A 21,266-nucleotide genomic window follows, 5' to 3' on the forward strand; every position below is an offset into this window, starting at 1 on the left:
TTTCAATGTCATGCCTCAAAATGGATATCTTGATCTTCCCTCTCCTCTCACTACTCTTACTTATACTTGTCAGTTACCTTTGGTGTGGTGCCTTCCCCTATTAGAATGTAAGCTCCTTTAGGTCAAAGACTATCTTTCTTTTTACCTGTATTAGCATTCCTATTGTTTAATACAATATTTAGCACATAGTAAGTTCTTAATAAAAGTATATTGCCTCGCTCAAAGTGAATTTGTTCTTAATAGTATAAAGTTCAAGAAATGGCATATATTTGTGGGATCTTCTTAATAGAGAAAAATAAAAGGATTGATATGGCCAACATCATGGTCGTTGCCTTTATGGGGGAGAAGGAGATATTATTATCCTTTATACAAGGTCACAAAGACTAGCCCTCTAAACCTGGGTAGTTACTTTCAAATATGTTCCTTGGACCCAAGGGAAAATGGGAAAGAACACAGATGAAACAGTGGAAATCAAGAAACAACATGAGAGGAAAAAAGTGAAAATGCATACCCCATTTACAGGTTCCTCTTTACTTAAGAAAGATACAAACTTAAAAGCATATGGTTGAATATAAGGACACAGACTATTTAATGATGGTTGTAAATATTATTAATTTTTTTAGCATTTTAGTATGATTTTCCCAAAGTAACAAGGAAAAAAATATTTACAGGCCCTTAGCACCATCTGGAATAAATAGTATGACACTTAAAGAACGATGAAGGAAAAAGGCAGACACCAGCATGTCAAAATGCGTACTCAGTTCTCAAAGGAGTAGTTTAAGGGGAGAATTAAAGCACAATTTTAACTCCTAAGGAATTCTGTGCTGTGACTTTTTTTTTTACTTCAAAGTAACTATTTACACAAAAGATAATAAAATCTGTCCTGAAAGTACTACTCCAACTATCCCTATGCAAATTTTATGTATGAATACCCCTAAAAAGCAGCTCAACATTTGTTCCGCCAAGCCTGAAAGAGCTATCATAGACATCTCATTGGTATTCTTAGAAATTCAGATCAGTGGTACAGCTGCTACACTAGAGAAAGCATTCAGCTGACAGTTTTTTTTAAATGTCAAGACATAGTAACCTTAAGGTACTGAGTGCTTAAAAACATACCATGTGAATAGATGAAGTGATAGAACTCTAACCTTAGGCATAGCAAAATTTCACAGTGATTAGGAAGGACACTATGATATCACTAATATTAAGACATTTTCTGAAACTTACCTTCATTTTTCTGATTTTTAAAATATGTATTTTATGTGAGAGAATGCAATTAATGAAAACTATGAAAATACATGTTTATGAAAAATCAGTGTTATCTGGTGAATGTCATCATTCTATGCAAGAACATGAAAAGAAAACTAATCCATGATATATGTAAACCATGATGGGGAAAGATATGATGTGAAAGGAATAACTGTATATAGGATTAAACAATTACAGTTTTTCAAAACACAGCTTTTAGAAGTCTGCTTAATAACTTTCCTATTAAAATACAAGCACTCAATTCAGCTACTGAAGAGCCCTATACTCCCTCTGAAAGAGCCTGATCTACATAGTACATTGAGTATGAATGCATGATCTATTTGAAAAACACCATACGAAGTACTCTGGTGATCTCTGTTAATAATATATGAACATAAATCTGAATAATGGCTCTTCAAACCTTAATGAAAAATTAAATAGCCCATGATTACTTCTAATAAAGACTGGATGGAATGCCACTAAAGATAACTCAAAGCAGGACACAGAATCTGCTTCTGCTCAGAACTTTTTGCTTTTTACTTTAAAATGTTTATTTTGGAAACATTCTGTTAAATAACTGCTAAAAAAACTAATCATTTTGTGTAGGAAAATTCCAGGTTTTTTTCCTTTTTCTCAAAGTAGAATATAAAAACAAACCCACTTGATTTGAAAGGTTTAACCTTGAGTCAGCAGATCGTAATTGAAATTATTCCATCAAAAATAAGAAATTGACTTTTTGGAATACCGATGATCTCAGTCAAGGAAATATTATTAGAGGCAAACTGCTGAAATGCATAATCAATCATAACTACAGAAAAAAAAAGAATTACTGGGAAACTGAAACTAAACACACACATACCTCAGTATTAGCAGAAAGACACAAAAAGTTAATAACTACAAAAACAATGCCCTGGAAACTCATTGCATTTCATCTTTATGCTAAGAATATTAACTCCCAAATGTTCTTTCATATTCTATAAATAAACTGTCCTGGAAAACTGGAGTATCATCATGGGTAAGATTGCAGCTGACAATTATTGACCTGTAAAAGAGATGTTACCATACAAAATTTATATAACTTTCCATCTAAATGTAATGAAAAGTTTACAAGATATGGAGAATAAAATTAAACCATGTGCAAATAGGATGAAGTACACGTTATATATAGTGCCTTACAATTCTTTGAGTGGGGTTGTCCTGTCTATAGGAAATGAGCTACTTCCCCGCTATTCTAATTTAATTTCAAAAAGTTGTTTTTTTATGCACCCATGAAATGGTCTACATCAGAGGTGTCAAACTCACAGCTTTCCACCTGCAAAACTCTCAAGTCCAGCTGAATAAGCTTAAAATTAAGAAATCTTTAAGAGAATAAATGAAAATACGCTACAACACAGATGCTAATTTGTGGTTTTGTCAGTCAATATGCCTACAGGATCTATTTCAATTTTACTTGGTCACTAATGGTCCATGCTATTGATCATTAGGAAAACAATTTGTCTTAAAATTATTTCTATGTGAAGCACGTCTAAAAATATAAGAAAAGCTAGGTAGATGATGATGATGACGATGACGATGATGATGATGAAAATAGTAATAATATCAATAATATATCAAGGAATGACAGGGAGTGAAGGCTTTGAGCTTGAATCTGTAAGTAAAATTACCTGTAAGTACCTTTGTCTTCTCTAAGAAAGACACAGCAAACATAAAGCTATTCAGGAGTAAGCTTTTCAGGTCTATCTGACAAGATTTATTGAAAGGAATCAAAAGGGAATTTTTCTCTGAAAAGAGCTTTTAAATGGATGATCCCCAAGAGAAAAATCAAAAGGCCATTCACATGGTGATATCCACATGAACTTAACCCGCAGTATATTAACAAAGATATGTTGAACAAATGACTGAGTCATGTGGGATTTTTTTTTACAGAAATGGAAGGATTTATGTTAACAATTAAAGATCATCTCATAACCATCAGAAATTACTGAAAGGTTACAATTAATGACCCCAAACAAATTGATTGATGTAGATTATACAATGAAATGGTGAAAATTTTGCAACATATACTGCAGGTTGCAAAGGATTTAGCATCTACTGGATGCCTAGAGAAACACAATTACATAGTTCACTAATATTTATTATTTCTTAGGTGACAAATTCCCACATTACAAATACAGACCTGTAAATATTTCTGCGAAACAAGAAAAATCCTCACGTGGAACAAGAAAATCATTAGAGATAAAAATTTTGCCCACAAATTCACAGACATAACATCAATCCATAAAATTGTAAGGAAAAAATTAATAAGTGCCATCATAATGAATACTCATAATAAACGCTATCTGACCAACTGGTGATTGACTGACAATAAACATTGAAATAGATTAGCTTATAGATATTAGTATTCTTAATTATCTTTGGGGGAAAAGCAAGGGAATAAGCATTATTATACTGCTGACCATGTGCTAGTCAAGGTGATAAACACTTCACAAATAGCATCTCATTTGATCCTCACAATAATCCTGTGAGGTAGGTGCTTCCATTTTACAGTTGAGGAAACTGAGATAAATAGAGGGTAAGTGACTTGCCCAGCATCACACAGATGGTAATTGAAATAGTCAGGGAGGTCAGTACTTCAAAGAGTTCATCCTTCAGTCAAGGAAAAATTATAGGGGAGATTGCGTTTTTTGTTAGCTTTGTTTTCTTTTCCCTCATCCTTTCATTCATAGAGTGCTGGGCTGGGAGTCAGGAATACATGAGTTCAAATCTGGCCTCAGACACTTAGTAGATGTATGGCCTTGGGCAAGTTAATTAAACATGGTCTGCTTGGTTGGCTTCAGTTTCCTCGTCTGTAAAATGAAGATAATAATAGGGTAAAATGAGGCAATATTTGTGAAACACTTTGTAATCCTCAAAGCAATAGGTTAGACAGAAAGATAAATGTTAGCTATGATGATGAGGTACTACTATACATATATATGTATATGTATATATACATATACATATAAAATATATATACTATCATATATTATATATATGTATATACTATACTGTTATATATATATAATAGTAAGGTAAAATAATTTTAATGTCCCAATGAACTTCTTTAAACTATAGGTAATTCAAAACGATGGGAAAAGGCAGTTTCCATTGTTATGGAGAGGGAGGATTATGGAAGGGAAAAGTATGTCACTTCCACTCCTATTAAAGAGATAAAAAGGTTAGGGAATTTCTAGACTGTGACTAGAAAGTTAAAATTAGGTCAATGATTTCCAGGAACTTCCAGGCATGATACTCTAGCCCTCCCAGGAGACCTGAGGGGGAAAGTGATTCAGGAAGACTGAAATAAAAAATATCTAAACTGCAAGACTATCCTAGGATCAATGAATTTTATTTTTAGGTTTTTAGATTGTCTCTTCCAACCTATTCATTTCATAGGTGAAAGAAAATGTAGCTCACAGATTTTAACTGATTTATTCAAGATCACAAAGCTTGGGAGAGGCAGAAGCAAACTGCTAGTACTTCTATAGTAATAGGCTTAATATCTACTGAACATATAGCTTTAGGAGAGTGAAGCAGGAAGGAAGAACGAGAGAAGAAAGGTGAAACAAACCAGCTAGATTTGTTGAATGACTACTGGTAACAATTGAAATGAAAGATGACCAAATAACTCTTAAATACTAATGGACAAATCCTTTTTTTCCCATCAGTTCTCACCTTTTTTGATCTATTTGCTGAAATGATCACTGCTAGCCTCCTTTTCCTCCTGTGCACTATATTTTATCCTTTTTTGGGTTGTTAATGACAACCTTTCGATTTACCACTTCCCCCTACCCCCCCGTCCCTTTCCTGTATGACTACTCTGTCTCATTTGTTGTCTCCTCATGCATATCATACATCTTAACTTTGGATATTCCCCAAGGTTATGTCAGAGATCCTCTTTTCTCTCTGCACTTTCTTTCTGGGTAATATTCTACTATGGTTTTAATCATCATCTCTATATACATCTATAGATCCATCTCTCAACTTCAGTCCTTCATTATCAATTACCTGTTGAACAGTTCAAATTGTATATCCTAATGATATCTCAAACTCCGCTTATCAAAAACTGAACTCATCATCTCTCCTGAAAAAAACTTCTTCTAAGTTTTCCTATTTTGGTTGAAGGCACCTCCATTTCTCATGTTTTCTAGGTTCATGAGGCCAGCATTATTCTTGGTTCCTCAATATTTCTCACCTGACCATACAAATCAGTTGTCAGATATTCCTATTTATAAATAAACACACATATATATGCATGTGTGTATACATACATGTATGTATACACACATGCATATATATACACATACATATACACACATACCTCTCACATCCAGCTCCTCCACTATCTTAGATCAGTTCCTCATTATCTCTCCCTTAGGTAATTGCAAGACTCTTTTCTGTTGCCAAAGCGTTTTCCTTAAAGACAGATTTATTACACATTCTAATCAATTTCAACAGCTCTCTGTTTTCTCTGTGAGGAAATATAAACCTTGCTTAGCTTTTAATGCCTTTCACAATCTGCCCCAAACCTTTATTTCTAGCTTCACTGAACAGCAGCCCAGCATCATCCTATTGTGATCCAACAGAACTGGCCCCCTTCTCACGCTTATTTCTTGTTTCCATGCCTCGCGCTGGCCACCCCCTCCTGTGTGGTGTATATGCCTTCTTCAACTCAGCCTCATTGAATCCCTTTCTTCCTTCAAGACATAGTGCAAACAGCATCTGCTGATTTCTCCACCAACTCTGTGCCTCCTTCTCAAACTACTTTGTATTTGATTATTTTATACTCATTCTCTCTATCTTTGTTCTATAGGTATACATGGAATTCTTATTTACTCCATTAGAATGTAAGATTCTTGTGAGTAGGTATTGTTTCATTCCTTGTATTTAAATCCCTAGTGCACAGCATTGAGCCTGGCATATAGTAGGTGCTTAATAAATGCATATTGCTTAATTAACTGAAAATCACGACCCCTTTATGACTTAGCAATCGTATTAACAAGTAACATTCATTTATGGGTTTTAAGTTCAAAATGTACTGCGTCTAAATTATCTTATTTGAGATAGCAAATGGTCTGCTTCAGTTTCCTCATCTGTAGACGATATCTGAGAGTTGTAGAAAAAACAAACAAATAAATGTTTATACATATTTATAACTATATATAACTATTTATAACTATAAATATATTTGAACATATGTGCATATACATACAAATAATAAACTATGCACCCAATGCATTCACATACGTGCATACATATGAATGAATGTCAAGATATTCATAAATGAAAAGACATGTTAATTTATATATAACATACAAATTTATATCTATATAGTGTTTACATGTTTTTACAACACATGATGAGGGAAATGCGAAACCATTCCAGTAGCATTGTCAAGAAACCCCATGGATTGTATGGCCCATGGGTCACGTAGAGTTGGACACTACTAAACAACGTCACTTTTTATGTAGATGTCTGAATACAAATAAGTGAAGGCATATGTGTATATATATATACATATATGCATATGCTATTATACACAAATATATGTAAATATATGCATACATATGCATATATCTCTCTCTCCACTCTCCCTCCTCTCCCTCTCTTTCTTTCATATCACCTTGTAGCTCACCTGGTGATAATCTTATTTAATTCTAATATGCTTGTTGGTATTCAGTCAACATTTATCACCGGGTTCCTAGAATTATGAGTCAGAAAAAAATCTTAAACACTGATGAATTGTAGGTAGATAAACCTGATCATTGACTGTCAAATAGTATAGTCCTTTCTTTTTCATTACATTGCTTAAAAAAATGTGTTAGTGTGTTATGGTATGAGCAGGACTGGGCTTGGAGTCAGAAGTCCAATTTTAATCCCAGCTTGTTCATTTACTGTGTTACCATAAACATGACCAATAAACTAAGATTTATTAAGCACGTGGTACATGAAAGCAATAGAGACAAAAATAAAGGTTCTATAATCTTTGGCTTATGGAAATTACCTTCTATTTGAGAGGAGAGGAATGGGTGAATACAATATATAAAGTTAAAGAGATGGGTTAAACGAAAGAACCAGTATAAGTTTTCTAGGAAAAATAAAGAAGACAAAGAACCAGTTAGCAGGGGAAGAAAGAATTGGCAGGAGCAGGGGTGGGGTCTCAGAATGCTATACAGATGAAGAATGAGCTAGACCTTGAAAGACTATAAAGGTTCTAAAAAAGCTTAAAGGAGGAGATAGTATATGCCAGGAAGAGAGAGCAGCCTAAGCAAATGCACAGAAACAGGAGCTGACATGTTAGATCCTAGGAATAGTCCAGAAAGGTAAAGACTGGAAGTAGGGTTTGTGAAGTATGATTGATTGAGTAAAATGGTGACTTTCTGTGACTGCATTTATGGTTTTCTTGACAAAGATACTTGAGTGTTTTTGCCATTTATTTCTCCAGTTCATTTCACAGATGAGGGTAAGTAAACTTACTCAGGATCTCAAAGCTACGGTCTGATGTCAAATTTGAACTCAGGTCTTCCTAACTCTAGGTTCAGTGTTCTACTGACTGTATCACCTAGCTGCCCTAGAGTGGATATATAGTTTCTGGAATCATCTGGGTAGAGATGATAATTGTACCCATGGGAGCATGGGATCACGAAGAGGAGGGGAGTCAGAAGATATAGTAATAACCTCACTTGGTAAACTTTAACCAGGGATGTGCTAGAGCCAGTTCCTAGTGGCTCATGAGAACTAACTGTTCAATTTTTAGCGCCAGTACTTACATCTCAAAAACTGGAAAACACTGTAAATCAGGCCTCAATCTATTCTTTTGCTGATTTCTAACCTTAAGAAAACAATGGGGAAAATGTCAATAATGCAAATTACACTTAAAAGTGTGCTGGTTTTTCAAAATTAGTTGTTAATCATTTAATAGGACATCCCTGATTATAACAGACTGGATACCTATGTTTTATCATTATTCATATACAAATGCATATTTTATAATATCACAAATTTCCTACATCTTGTTTTTGAAAGTCCATACTTTTTATCATTCATGTGATAAATCTGTAAGGGAAAATTGCCTACATATATTAAATATGCATAGGTTTTGAAAGATGTTTACATGTTAACACCAAAAATATTTCCCAAAGTTTAGAAAGTTTGAGAGAAAATAACCTTAATTCATAATGAAAATAATATACAAGATATATGTGTGTATAAACTTAAAAAAAAGTTTAGGAAGAATGAACTATTGATTTACATCAGGAATATTCAAGGCATTATAATAAATTAACCCAGAATTAATAAAATAATTAAGTAATAATAGCAATAAAATGATAGAGAACAGCACTGTTACCTTACATTTATAGATTTCATTTTGATATCACTTTCACGTATTGCATACCATTCAGTCCTACCTAAATGAAGTTTATATTGATGGATTAGCCTTTCCATTCTTGGGAACACTTTCAGAGATAATTGACCCAAATCTCCTATGTTGGATCCCTGGAAATGGGCCTTCTCCTGCCACTGAATGTGGAAAACTATCCCTTTTATAGCTCCTAGGAACAAGGCATCTTTACACCATCTCATACTGCTTCTCCTCAGGCACATGAAGGATCTTCACTAAGGACTGAATTATGTACAATATTGTTTTGTTTTGTTTTTTAATCACATGTAGGCCTGCATTCGCAATCAAAATAAATGTAGAGTAGGTAGAACCCTAATGAGGAAAGGTGAATGTATTTGTTCTGAGGAAGAGTGAAATAATGCATTTCCCTTAGTTTTAAAGAACTAGCCTACTGGGGTATTAAGGAGAATGTACTTCCATTTGGACATGCACCCAGATTGACTCTGAGATTCAGCACATTGTTGTTTAACGTATCCATACCTCAGTTCACCATGGGGATAAACATAACATAATAAGATGTAGCAAAAGAACAGTAGAGGCCCTCCCAACAAATTTTCCCCCTGCTTTATCAAATTTGTGTTAAGCCTGTAAGGTGGCCTGTAGGTGGGAGAAAGACCAAGGTTAATAATGCAGTCTAAGATAAGCCTTAGAACAAAATTTGTTTCTACAGAATTTTTTTGGAAAACTCAAGGCTGGACTGGATCTTCTGAGGCTTCTCTAGACTAGAGGCTTCTATAGACCATATCCTATACTCCCAAGCCTAGCTATAAACAGAACTGACCTCTGGATCTAGGGGAGATGTTGGCTGAATAGCTTATCTCATATCTCAAACTATGCAATTAGTGCAAGAGCAGAGGACAAATGTTATCGGGCTCTCTTTCCTGAGTGAAGCTAATGAAGCAGGAATGCCATGAGGAGGGTGCACGTTGTTTTCTAGAACACAAAAGGACCACAGGAGGAGCACCACTACACCTGGAGTTTATAGGTTGTAAGGTAATAGGTTTCTGCATTTCTTTTGTTGATAAGAATCTAAATTAAAACATATGAATATGCAGGTTTCAGAATCTGAATAGAGCAAAGTGATTTTAAAAGTATGGACACACACTTTTAATATAAATATACAGGGAATCATAACTCATGGGTCCAACTAAGCAAGAATTAGGACACCAGAAGAATACAAAAAGTAACATTGCTCTGTCACCTTCATTACAATTTCAGGGGAAAATTTTCTACAGCATGACCTCAGCCATCTATCCAATTCAAGTTCTGAAAGAGAAATTCTATTCTCTTCATCATGTTTGTCCTTCCTTCCTTCCTTCCTTCCTTCCTTCCTTCCTTCCTTCCTTCCTTCCTTCCTTCCTTCCTTCCTTCCTTCCTTCCTTCCTTCCTTATCTCTCTCTCTCTCTTTCTCTCTCCTCTGCCTCTCTGTCTCTTTCCTTTTTATCTCTGTCACTGTCTCTTTCTCTCTCTGTGTTTCTATCTCTGTGTCTGTCTGTCTGTCTCTTGCCCTATCCCTCTCTACATACTTAAAAGCCAGGCATCACTACTGGTCTTAGATAAATAAACACAATACCTGTTCAAGCGTGGCTGGTACATTTGCCGTAATGTTTTCAGGGGTGTTGTCTTGAGACTGCTGTTTATTTAAGCCTTTTGTGGCATCTTTGAACATGGTGTCTTTTTCTAGTAAACTGTCTTGCTTGGCAATTGGTAACACCAGGGGACTGCTATAAGAAAGAATCAAGAAGGCAATTAGTCATCCTTTAATTTCTCCAACAAGCCCCAACATTTATGACTAATAACCAGTCTGTATAAATATAATTCTATGCATAAAAATATGGCTCTTCATATTCTAAAATGATACACCAGCTAGAGAACTAAAGACTATTCCATTAAATTTGTTGCTATAGAGGTCAGCTATTAAAATCAACAGAATATTAATAGGAAATTCACATTTTCATTTTAGCTTTAAAAGTTAAACAGCCCAAAGACAATATTCATGAATTTATATTTGACTGTGATAGGTACATAAATCAATAAACAATTTAAAAGTAGAATGACTAACCTGAGCTAGATTTTCAACTATGATAATATATTAAAAGCACTTCAATAAAGGCAAGGTCATAAAATTTACTAAAAATAGAATGCATCACTTGAAATACCTATTTATATTATAATAAGTAAATGGGAACAATTCTGTATTTTTAAAAATACATTAGGTAATAAAGGTCAGTATTATTAATGTTGGTTGCAGTGAAGTTCCACAATGGGAATAAATGGAAAAAATGTTATGATTTTACTTTGACAAAATAATAAATTGGATAGATTCCATTATTTCTGTCCAGTTTCAACTCCAACACAAAACCTACTCATATTTATTGGTGGTTCTAAAAGGCTTTATTTTCAGAATGTATTATTCTGCCAATGTATTATTGTCCCAAGGAGAAATAAACACCACATAAAGGTCTAGCATATGAGAGAACACTTTATTAATAAGAATTTATTTTTGCTAAATTGCTGCCATATTAAATGGCCCAATGGTAATGTATACATATTTAATTAATTCACATATGTATTTTGCACAGCCCACTACTTTTGAACTAGTCTTCTGGTTAAAAATTGAAGTGGCTTCTCTTTCAAATACCTGAGTATATCTGGCCTCAGACTTACTAACTGTGTGACCCTGGGCAAATCACTTAATCTTGTTTGCCTCAGTTTCCTCATCTATACAAATGAGCTGGAGAAAGAAATAGCAAAGTACTCCAGGATCTTTGCCAAGAAAACTCTAAAAAAGGGGGGTCACAAAGAGTCATACATGACTAAAAATGAGTAAACAACAATAGAACATATGTGTATTTGTTTATTGATAGCTAATATTAAAATTCACTTTGCTTGTACGTTGCTTATGAGGATTTTGTCTTTTTTTATAGCAGGAAAAGGAAGAAGGACAAAAAGGTAATTGATTTTTGTTCATTAAAAATAAATATAAAAATAAATGATGCACTTATCAGAGCATCACATCTCAGGGATCTATGAAAGTGCAATTATATTTCATTTGTGCTGTTGAAAAAATTGCAGTAAGTTGATGAACGATCATTTTTGTAGTGAAAAGAACACTGGAGGCAGAAGCTCTGAATTCTAATTCTAGTTTTGCCATTTTGCTGCGTGTTTGCGTAAAAAACCTAATCTTTCTTGGCCTTTGTTTATACAAGGATGACCTCTAAGTTCCCATAAAGATATATGACGTAGCTCCTTAAGTTTTCTATTTTTCCATTATAGATATAGCTAAATTTTCCTCCTTTCTCACTTTCCTTTCTTTCTATTCCTTCTTTCTTTGCTTCCATTTTCCTTCCTCCTCCTCTTTCCTTCCTTCCTTCCTTCTTCTTTCCTTCCTTCCTTCCTCCCTTCTTCCCTTCCTTCCTTCCTTCCTTCCTTCCTTCCTTCCTTCCTTCCTTCCTTCCTTCCTTCTTCTTTCCTTCCTTCCTTTCTTCCTTCCTTCCTTCCTCCCTCCCTCCCTCCCTTCCTTCCTTCCTTCCTTCCTTCCTTCCTTCCTTCCTTCCTTCCTTCTTCTTTCCTTCCTTCCTTTCTTCCTTCCTTCCTTCCTTCCTCCCTCCCTCCCTCCCTCCCTTCCTTCCTTCCTTCCTTCTTCTTTCCTTCCTTCCTTCCTTCCTTCCTTCCTTCCTTCCTTCCTTCCTTCCTTCCTTCCTTCCTTCCTTCCTTCCTTCCTCCCTCCCTCCCTCCCTCCCTCCCTTCCTTCCTTCCTTCCTTCCTTCCTTCCTTCCTTCCTTCCTTCCTTCTTCTTTCCTTCCTTCCTTCCTTCCTTCCTTCCTTCCTTCCTTCCTTCCTTCCTTCCTTCTTCTTTCCTTCTTTCCTTCCTTCCTTCCTTTCTTCCTTCCTTCCTTCCTTCTTCTTTCCTTCTTTCCTTCCTTCCTTCCTTCCTTCCTTCCTTCCTTCCTTCCTTCTTTCCTTCTTTCTTCCTTTCTTTCTTCCTTTCTTCCTTTCTTTTTCTTTCTTTTTCACCCAAGTTAGAGGTGCAATGACCACTTGTGCAGATTTCATTGCTGATTGGTGCAGTTTTCCACCTGGATCATTCATTCTTCCTAGGCGGTTTGGTGGCTCTCCCTTCCTGAGGGCTCACCCTATTGGTACTGGACTTACATAATTTTCATCCTACTGTAGATCAGAACTGCTGAGATCAACTAATCTACCAATCTCAGTTTCCCAGTAGCAGAGAATATAGACATACATATTCCGCCTGGCATAAATTTCAACATTAAGATCCAGAATCAAAATAATACATTCAATAAATGAGAAAATCCATTATTAGCAGTACAATTCAGCTACATCCAAAAATTTATTAAAACCCCTGAAAGTTCATAAGGTTTCTAAATACAGCAACTAGAAGTGTTGGTTATTTTTTAGGGGGTTGTTTGTGTTACAGTTTTATTTTTTCTCCAAATAGCTTCTCAACAAAGAAAGCTAACATATTAAGAAGTTAAAATTATAACACATGACAATTGAGAAATTCATTACCTTGCCCTTTGTGAGTCCTTAAATGTATGGGACAAATATTCATTTTGTGCTTTGTGGTGTACACTATTAGAAACATGTGAACCAGAGAATAAAAGATCTATCTGCAAGACCCTTGTCTTCAGGAGTTTATAATCGGTATTTTCAGCTTGCAATACACTTAACCAACAAACCAACAAATAAAATTAATAGACAATTTGAAATATTACATAACCAAGTGCTAATCTATGTATTATATACTACAAATAGTACAACAATTCGGGATTAGCTTTCATGCACTCAGACAAGTTGATTATAGTTTCCTCAAAGTCTATAAAAGGAGATCAGCAATACTGAGAGAGAGTAAGAAATATTTAATGGAATCCATTTTAATGAAATGTTAAGTCTTGATATAATAATAAGTAATGTAAGTCTTTATATAATAAGTAATGTAAGTCTTGATAGAAAGACAGTATTTGGACTGGTGGCAAGTGGGTAAAATGAGGGCATTCTAGAGGAAGGAAATAAGATAGCATGAATGACTTGCATTAATAAGGTCATAAGTAATAATGGATGAATGCTCAGAAACTATGAATTTTGGAAGGAGGATCAGAATAGATTATCAGTGAGCCTGACCAGGAAGAATTTAGATTTCATGTGGTCAAAAAAGGGAAACATTAATAATAATAATAGACAAATTATTTTGAGTCTAAAAAGCATTTTGTATATGCCTAATGCCAGTTTTTTTTTTTTTTAAGTAAAAAGATACTAGAAGGGTTGAAGTATGAAAAAAGATACTTAGTTCTGGTGAAAGGAGAAGGATGATGCGAATATATACCCTGGGGCATTTATTTTTCAAATCCTACTTGCTTTTTCTCTAAACATAGGAGGCATGCCATGCTGAGTAAATGTGTCTCTAAGTACTAAGATTTTTCTTCTGGAAAGGAAAGCAGAAATGCAATAAAATATAATTAAGAAAAACAGCAATCATTGCCCATCATAACTAAGATAATTGTACAGAAATGGATTGCAAAAAAATGAAAGGGTAAAATGGAAATAAAATGAAAAGAAAATAAATGTGGACTCACATGATATACACAGTAGGATTAGTTGCAGGTAGGTTAAATTGATGAGGGGACAGAGAACTTCTGAATTCTAATCCTCAAATGAATACCATATCATTTATTTACAGAATGGAATTCAATTAGTTTTTGGTACCTTTCTTTAATTGGAAAAAAAAAAATGATTCAGAATATCTGGCAGAGTGAGATTCCGAAATTACTGGAAAACTCTGCATGACATTAGAGAGCTTTGAAGTGAATTTAAATGGAAATAGTAAAAAGTGGGGGGCAGACATTGTGCCTTTAAAAATAAATCAATTTAAATGTAAAAACTAATAACCAAATAGGAAATTTGGACAAAAAAAATTTTCATCATCTTAAAAAGAAATCCAAGCATCTCTTTAAGTACCACTAGATAGGTGCAAATAACCTTTAACACATACTTGGGCTTCTTAACTAATTCAAGGCAAAGCCAAAGTGCAGTAGGCATACATATTAATCTGGAAAGCACATAGTATAGGATTGTTGTATAGACAACCGAAAGAAAATCCACTAGTAAACATATCCTCAGAGAAAAGTCAGGGTCCTACAAAGATATAGTCTGTCACAACCAGCAATAGCTTGGGATTTATTGCATTCCCTAGGAAATAAAGATATAGTTTAGGAGGATTTGAGCAATTGGGTTCATAGAGGGCCTGTCCACTAGTTCAAAAGACTAGGATCATAGGTTTAGAGCTAGAAGAGATTATAAGAGTCATTGAGTTCAACCACCCCTCCACTTTATATATGAAAAAATTGAGACTTTCAGAATCAAAGTTGCTCACCACAAGGAGCAAAGAGACAGATTAGATACTCTGAATCCTAAACTTGCACTTGATCTACTGAACTGCATTGATGAAGTAAGATGGCACCAGGATGGAAAAAAAATGGCAAATTGTAGATGGACAATTGGTGCCTAAATGAGGATGATCTAGGTCTGAATCCATATGATATGGATTCTGGTCCTCAAATAAGTATCTAATACTCATAGGCAAGATATAAAATTGCATACATTGTGCTTTTTTTTTTTCCAGAAAAAGAGTCTAGGTAAGATATAAGCCTTCTATTGTTAGAGATAAGTCTTCAATATTTAATCTGGTCCTTCTATCTTCAATTAACATATGGATTACCTATGAAAGGAAATAGATCTCTAGAATAAGAATCCATTATTCTGTTGGTGAGAAAATCTCAACTATAATTCCTAAATTCTCATTTACACTTGGATCAACAATATTATCACATTTATTTAGAAGAAAAAGCTGTGATTTAGTAATTTTAGGCATGGAAGTATATACCTAGACTGCCCTGGACAGAAAAGAACATCTGTCTGAAAAAGGGCAGGTGGGGTACATAGGGTCTGTGTGGTCATCCTTCATTGCCAAAGAAGATCATGCCATCAGAGAAATAATGACATGACTTGCACTTGACTTTGTTTTGAGTGAGGGAGGGCTGTGCAGGTCACCAGCCTCACTTCTCCTCCAGAGCCATCTGAATCCAGTGACCAGATAGTCATCAGGATGACTGGAGATGACCCAGGATGAGGTAATTGGGGTTAAGTGACTTGCCCAAGGTCACACAGCTAGTGAACGTCAAGTGGTGAGGGGCAGTTAAGTGGTGCAATGGATAGAGCACCAGTGCAGGAGTCAGGAGGACCTGAGTTCAAATCTCACCTCAGACACTTGATGCATTTCTATTATAAGTAATGCAATGTAACTAGGCCTCTGAACCAGCACAATTGGCAAGGCATTTACATTTTACTGAATACAGCAAGAACGTACAAAAACCTGTGGTTGACTGAGTTTTCTCTCTTCCCTTTTTTTTTGAGAATGTGGAAAGATTAAAGAGGAAAGGCATGTGTGTCAGATGCTACACTACACAAGAAGTCAGGTGGGAAGAACTATTCTTCCCAGAAACTTGTGAATTAAAGGAACATGTTCCAAAAGTCCCAAACAAGTAATGCTCAGAAAAGAAACAAGAGGAAGAAGAAAAAGTTAACAAGTTGACAGATCTAGGATATTAGATACTGATTAAAAATAGCTAAGTGGCCAGAAATACCAGAAGCAAGCTGAAAACTATAAAAATAGGTGATGAGAAGAGGTAGGTCAGATGAAAAGGGCATGGCTACCTATCAGAGACGTGTATGCAAGCAACACTCAATATACCATATCAAGCATCATAGTATATTCAGACTTCTCAGAGTGTTCTGAGACTTGTGCAATTTGTAATAAGATATGGGCACATTAACCCCTTTTAGGTTTATTACTGTCCTGAATGCTTTGTTCAAAGGCTGATTAGATGCATAGTGTTTGCAGAAACAGAATAGAATACTCCTAGGCAAAACCTAAAATGAATCATTAGGTTAGTATTTTCCCAGGGAAAGAATCTGGGCAGGGGGGAGAGGTAGCTCATGATATCGTTATGGATATGCCTCCAGGATTTGTCCTTGTCAGGCTTAAAGAATACTTATTTGTGTACTAATTCACGTACACACGCAAAAAGTGAGTTTGAGCATTACCTCCTATCTAGAATTTACAGACAAGAATAAGAAAACATTCTTTTAATATTTTCATGTAGCCCTGTTACAAAAATACATGGGACTCTAAATGGATTTTTTATTCTAAAAATGGCCCTTTGAGGAAAAATCTTACGGCTCATCAAAATGCCTCCAGATAGTCTGGAAATGGGGATTAAGGCAAAAATTACCTGTAGTAAGAAGAGGGGCATTAATCTAATTGTCTTCACCTGCAAAGCATTGTCCAAGCCATCCCACTGGCTTATTTGAATGTTTTAGATCTTGGTGACCCCTCTAAAGTCCACATTTTGTCTTAATTTTCTCTCTCTCTGTCTTAGTCTGTCACTCTTTGTTTTTGTCTCTTTCTGTCTCTGTCTCTCTTTGTCCTTGTCTCTTTCTGCCTCTGTCTCTTTGTCTTTGTCTCTTTCTGTCTGTCTCTCTGTCTTTATCTCTGTCTCTTTCTGTCTCTCTGTCTCTGTGTCTCTCTGTGTTTGTCTCTCTCGGTCTCTCTGTCTCTGTCTCTCTGTCTCTCTCTCTCTCTCTCTCTCTCTCTCTCTCTCTCTCTCTCTCTCTCTCTCTCTCTCTCTCTCTCTCTCTCTCCTCCTCTCTCTCTCTTCCCTCGTCTGTCTCTCTCCCTCTACTTCAAAGATACCTGACTTCCCCGATTTTCTTTTCAAATAAACACGTGTCAGTATAAGTAGAAGCAATGACAAAAAAAACATCCTTTGACTGCACCCTTGGGGCTCAACATGCATAGCTTTTGTGCTTTATCCAGGCTTCAAAGTTCTCAAGTCTGTCTGGCACTGTTTTCAGTAACTCAAACAGATAAGATGAGATTTTACTTTTGAGTCCCAAACCTAGTCTTAGGGGAAAAATATTTGTAAAAAAAGAGATTTTTTTTTTCAAGTGATAAGCCCTGGCAATTCTGTAGAAGTGCTTCTGAGTAAATTTGTTTCCCTTATTTATGGTACTTCTTTGTATAAATTTCTGCTTCTGGTTCCTGAAAAGTCATCTGTTAAACAATAGCAGAAGAATTTTAAGATATGCAGAAGGAGCATAACGGAAGTGTGTCTGTTTATTTGCAGGAGGACAGTTCCACAAATCCTTCAGGACATAGTAATAAAACCCAAAGCCTGCACACAGCCAGCTGAAGCCTCCCTAACCATTATAACAGTGGCACAATAGTTTTCAAATAAGTGTTCAGACTCCAGGGTTGTGAGCCCTGCTGGAATTTATCTCAGCTGATGCCATTTCACTACAGCTGAGTAGTCTGAAGTTGTGTTGATTTTGAAAAACTGTAGGTCATTCTGGGTCAATGCTACATTTAGAAAAACAACTGTTTCATACAACTATCAAGAATTGCCAATGACAAGCTGGAGGCAGCAAAGAAAATAACTGTAGGGGCACAACTGTATCTGACTATACCAAGGATTTTTTTTCTCTACATACAGATTAGTCTCACTTAGGGCAACACAACATAGTAGAAAAAGCAAGAGAATTAGAATTGGGAAAGACCTGGATTTGAATCCCATTTCTGCTCCGTTACAAGCTAGCTACCTGTTCATGGGCATGTCAACTTCTCTGAGTCTCAGTTTCTTTATTTGTAGGATAGGATAATAACATCCTGGGAGAATCAAATATAATAACACAGAGTGTTATATAAATGCCAGATCATTATTGTTAAACATATCAGTCATTTTTCCTGTTTGAATTCACAGAGAAGCATGGATGAATGATATATTCACATATTCAATATTTAAACACAAGTACTGATTTCCCTTGGAAATGTTGAAGGCATTGAAATATGGGAGGCAACCAAAGTAAAGCCAATCTCTCTACAGTATTTCTGCACAGCTTGCATCCAGGGCTTTGCCTAGTCGTTCTTGACCAGTGATAATGTTATATTTCAGGTGACGACTGCTTCCATTTTTCTGCATTGAGTAATAATAGAAGGTTGGCACTGGACTGCAATGTGGAAAGGTGTGGGAGGGTTAGAAGAAGGAGACAGGCCAGAAAGAAAGCTACATAAGATAAACTTCCTTCAGGCAAGACAAGTTTATTATTTTTTTCAGAATCTAGCCATGAAAAAATAGCATAGATGATTACGAGACTATTTAAATATGGATGATTTGAGAAATGTATGGGAGAAAAAAAAAAGGATCACTCCACCATTAAAGTCTGTCTTTCTACCATCCTGTAACATTAAATTGTTCTCACTTTTTTTTTGATTATCGTTGACTATTTAGAGCAGGATCAATCATTATTTTGACTTCTTATAATTCCTGCATTTTCTGAATTTCAAGAATCTATTCATGAATTATAAGATGCTTTTAGGATACATCTCACTTCATCATCTCAAGTTTGATCTTTCAATATTTTTTCTCCTGGTGAGGGGGATGAGTACCTAAAAGAGGGACTTTGGAATCATTAAGTCCAGTCAACCTGTCTCTTGCTTTTTGTCACACTGTATTTCCAATCTCTGTGCCTTTATAGTGGCTGTCTCCCCACCTCCAACCCTAAAATGTACTTCCACCTCAAATCTGCTCTTTAGATTCTCTCTCTTTTTCCTTCCACTGTGATCTAGTGACATGAAAATTTTCCTTATCCTCTCTTTGAGATGCCTTCACTTTCAAGAGCATTTTGGATATGTTTTGTGTGACCTATATATGTATATATTTTCTCTCCTAATGGATTATAAAGTCATTGAAATAAGGGAAAATCCCACTTTTACTTTTGTACCTCTTGTAATATCTGGCACACTGTGGGTGCCTAATGAATACTAATTGAACTGAGGTATTTTGTCTGTAAGCTTCCAAATCACTTAAGCTTTTTCTGCATTTGATTAAGGTTTTAAAGCTACTTGGGTATAATAATTATTGAATGAGTAATTAATTTTTCATATCTCTCTTTGTAATCAAATAAATTCTTCATCAGTGTTGGAACAAGGGACAAGATAGATTGCAATGCGCCTTTTCTTTAAAAATTTTAAGCTCTCGCCAACTTAATATAATTATTGTTCAAAACTCCAACATTTGAGAGGCAGTATAGTGTGGTAGAGAGAACATTAGATTCTGAGTCAGGAAATGTCGAGGCCCAAATCCTACCTCTAATATTTCCTACTATGACTATGGGAAAGTCACCTAGTCTTCTGAGACTTAGACAACTCTCATACTTCAAGATAAAGGTAAACTGTAATTTGTGTTGATTATTTCACTGATGTGAAATAATAAGAGCTTGATAGATAGGTTCAGAGGATAGAGTGCAGGGTCTGGTGTCAGGAAGACAGGAGTTCAAATCCAGTCTCAGACATCTACTAGCAGTGTGACCCTGGGCAAGTCACTTAACCTCTGTTTGCCTTAATCCACTGAGAAGGAATGGCAAACCACTCCAGAGTCTTTGCCAAGAAAATCCCATGAACAGTTTTTGTATCATGAAGAGTCGGACATGACTGGACAACCGAACAACACGAAAAGCAGTATTGACTAAACGTAATGCTTCCTTATAAGATCTTCAAAACAGAGAAATCAACCCTCATTTTAACTGAGCAGATCATATACCAACGCCTGTCTTGTTCACAATCTACTCCCACTAACCAGTACTAATACTGAAAGACATGCCAGAACATATTTTATTAATAAACAAATACAGAACAAATTGAATACTTATTCATCCACCAAAAACTGAACCAAAACTGAAGAGGCATTGATTTGGGGAAAAAAGTACATCTTCATTTTAAAACCAGTGTTTGTGATAAAAAGGAATTCTTTATATTTGTAAATTCCATGTCTTTGGTAACTCATAAATCCAGAAGAAACATATTTATTTATTCATTTTAATCATATTAATTCTAAATGGAATTTCTGAGTCAGTATTTTAAATATGGATTTTGTTCTTTCATTCTTTTTATTATACGTATTTTTCAAGGTCAAAGATCTTGAAACTATTATTTCTAAGACTTCTCTAAGTCTTCTATACTTTTTCTTCTACTTTCATGCTCCTCCTTCTCTTAACCTATTCTCTAATATACAAATTATTCATGGAAAGAAGAATGTATACGTCTTTATGTGTAAGCTCCTCCTAAAGAGGAATTTTTTTATGTGTATTTTTCCCTATGTGGAAAATAAACCAAAGGGTACCTCTTTGTTAAAAAATGACACTATCTCATCATGAGGCAATTATTTTGAGTTTATGTGAGTAAAGTATAGACATAAAAGATAGTTGTAACACTTCTACTTTCATATTTTTAAGTAATAAAATAAATTTAGTACCACAGCTGAAAAAGTAATTTCACAATATTTTATATTTAAACTTCATTACTTTAAAAAATATTTTGGAAGTATCTTTGTCAAGAAAACCCAAAATAATGTCATGGAAAGCTGAAGACAACTGACATGGCTGAAAAACAATCTCATGTACTTTATACAGTCAATCTATGATTTATCTAGATCATTTTTTTTTT

General features: G+C 35.1%; 1 protein-coding gene across 1 annotated transcript in view; it reads right to left on the bottom strand.

The window, feature by feature from the left end:
- Positions 1-21,266, bottom strand: part of MYO16 (myosin XVI) — an 884,880-nt gene that overhangs the window by 416,928 nt on the left and 446,686 nt on the right. Inside the window, exon 12 of the mRNA XM_072621988.1 lies at positions 10,263-10,413. Coding sequence (XP_072478089.1) covers positions 10,263-10,413 — 151 coding nt within the window. The remainder of the gene's footprint in view (positions 1-10,262; positions 10,414-21,266) is intronic.

This window comes from Notamacropus eugenii, chromosome 6, assembly GCF_028372415.1.
Source record: "Notamacropus eugenii isolate mMacEug1 chromosome 6, mMacEug1.pri_v2, whole genome shotgun sequence".
Lineage (NCBI taxonomy): Eukaryota > Metazoa > Chordata > Mammalia > Diprotodontia > Macropodidae > Notamacropus > Notamacropus eugenii.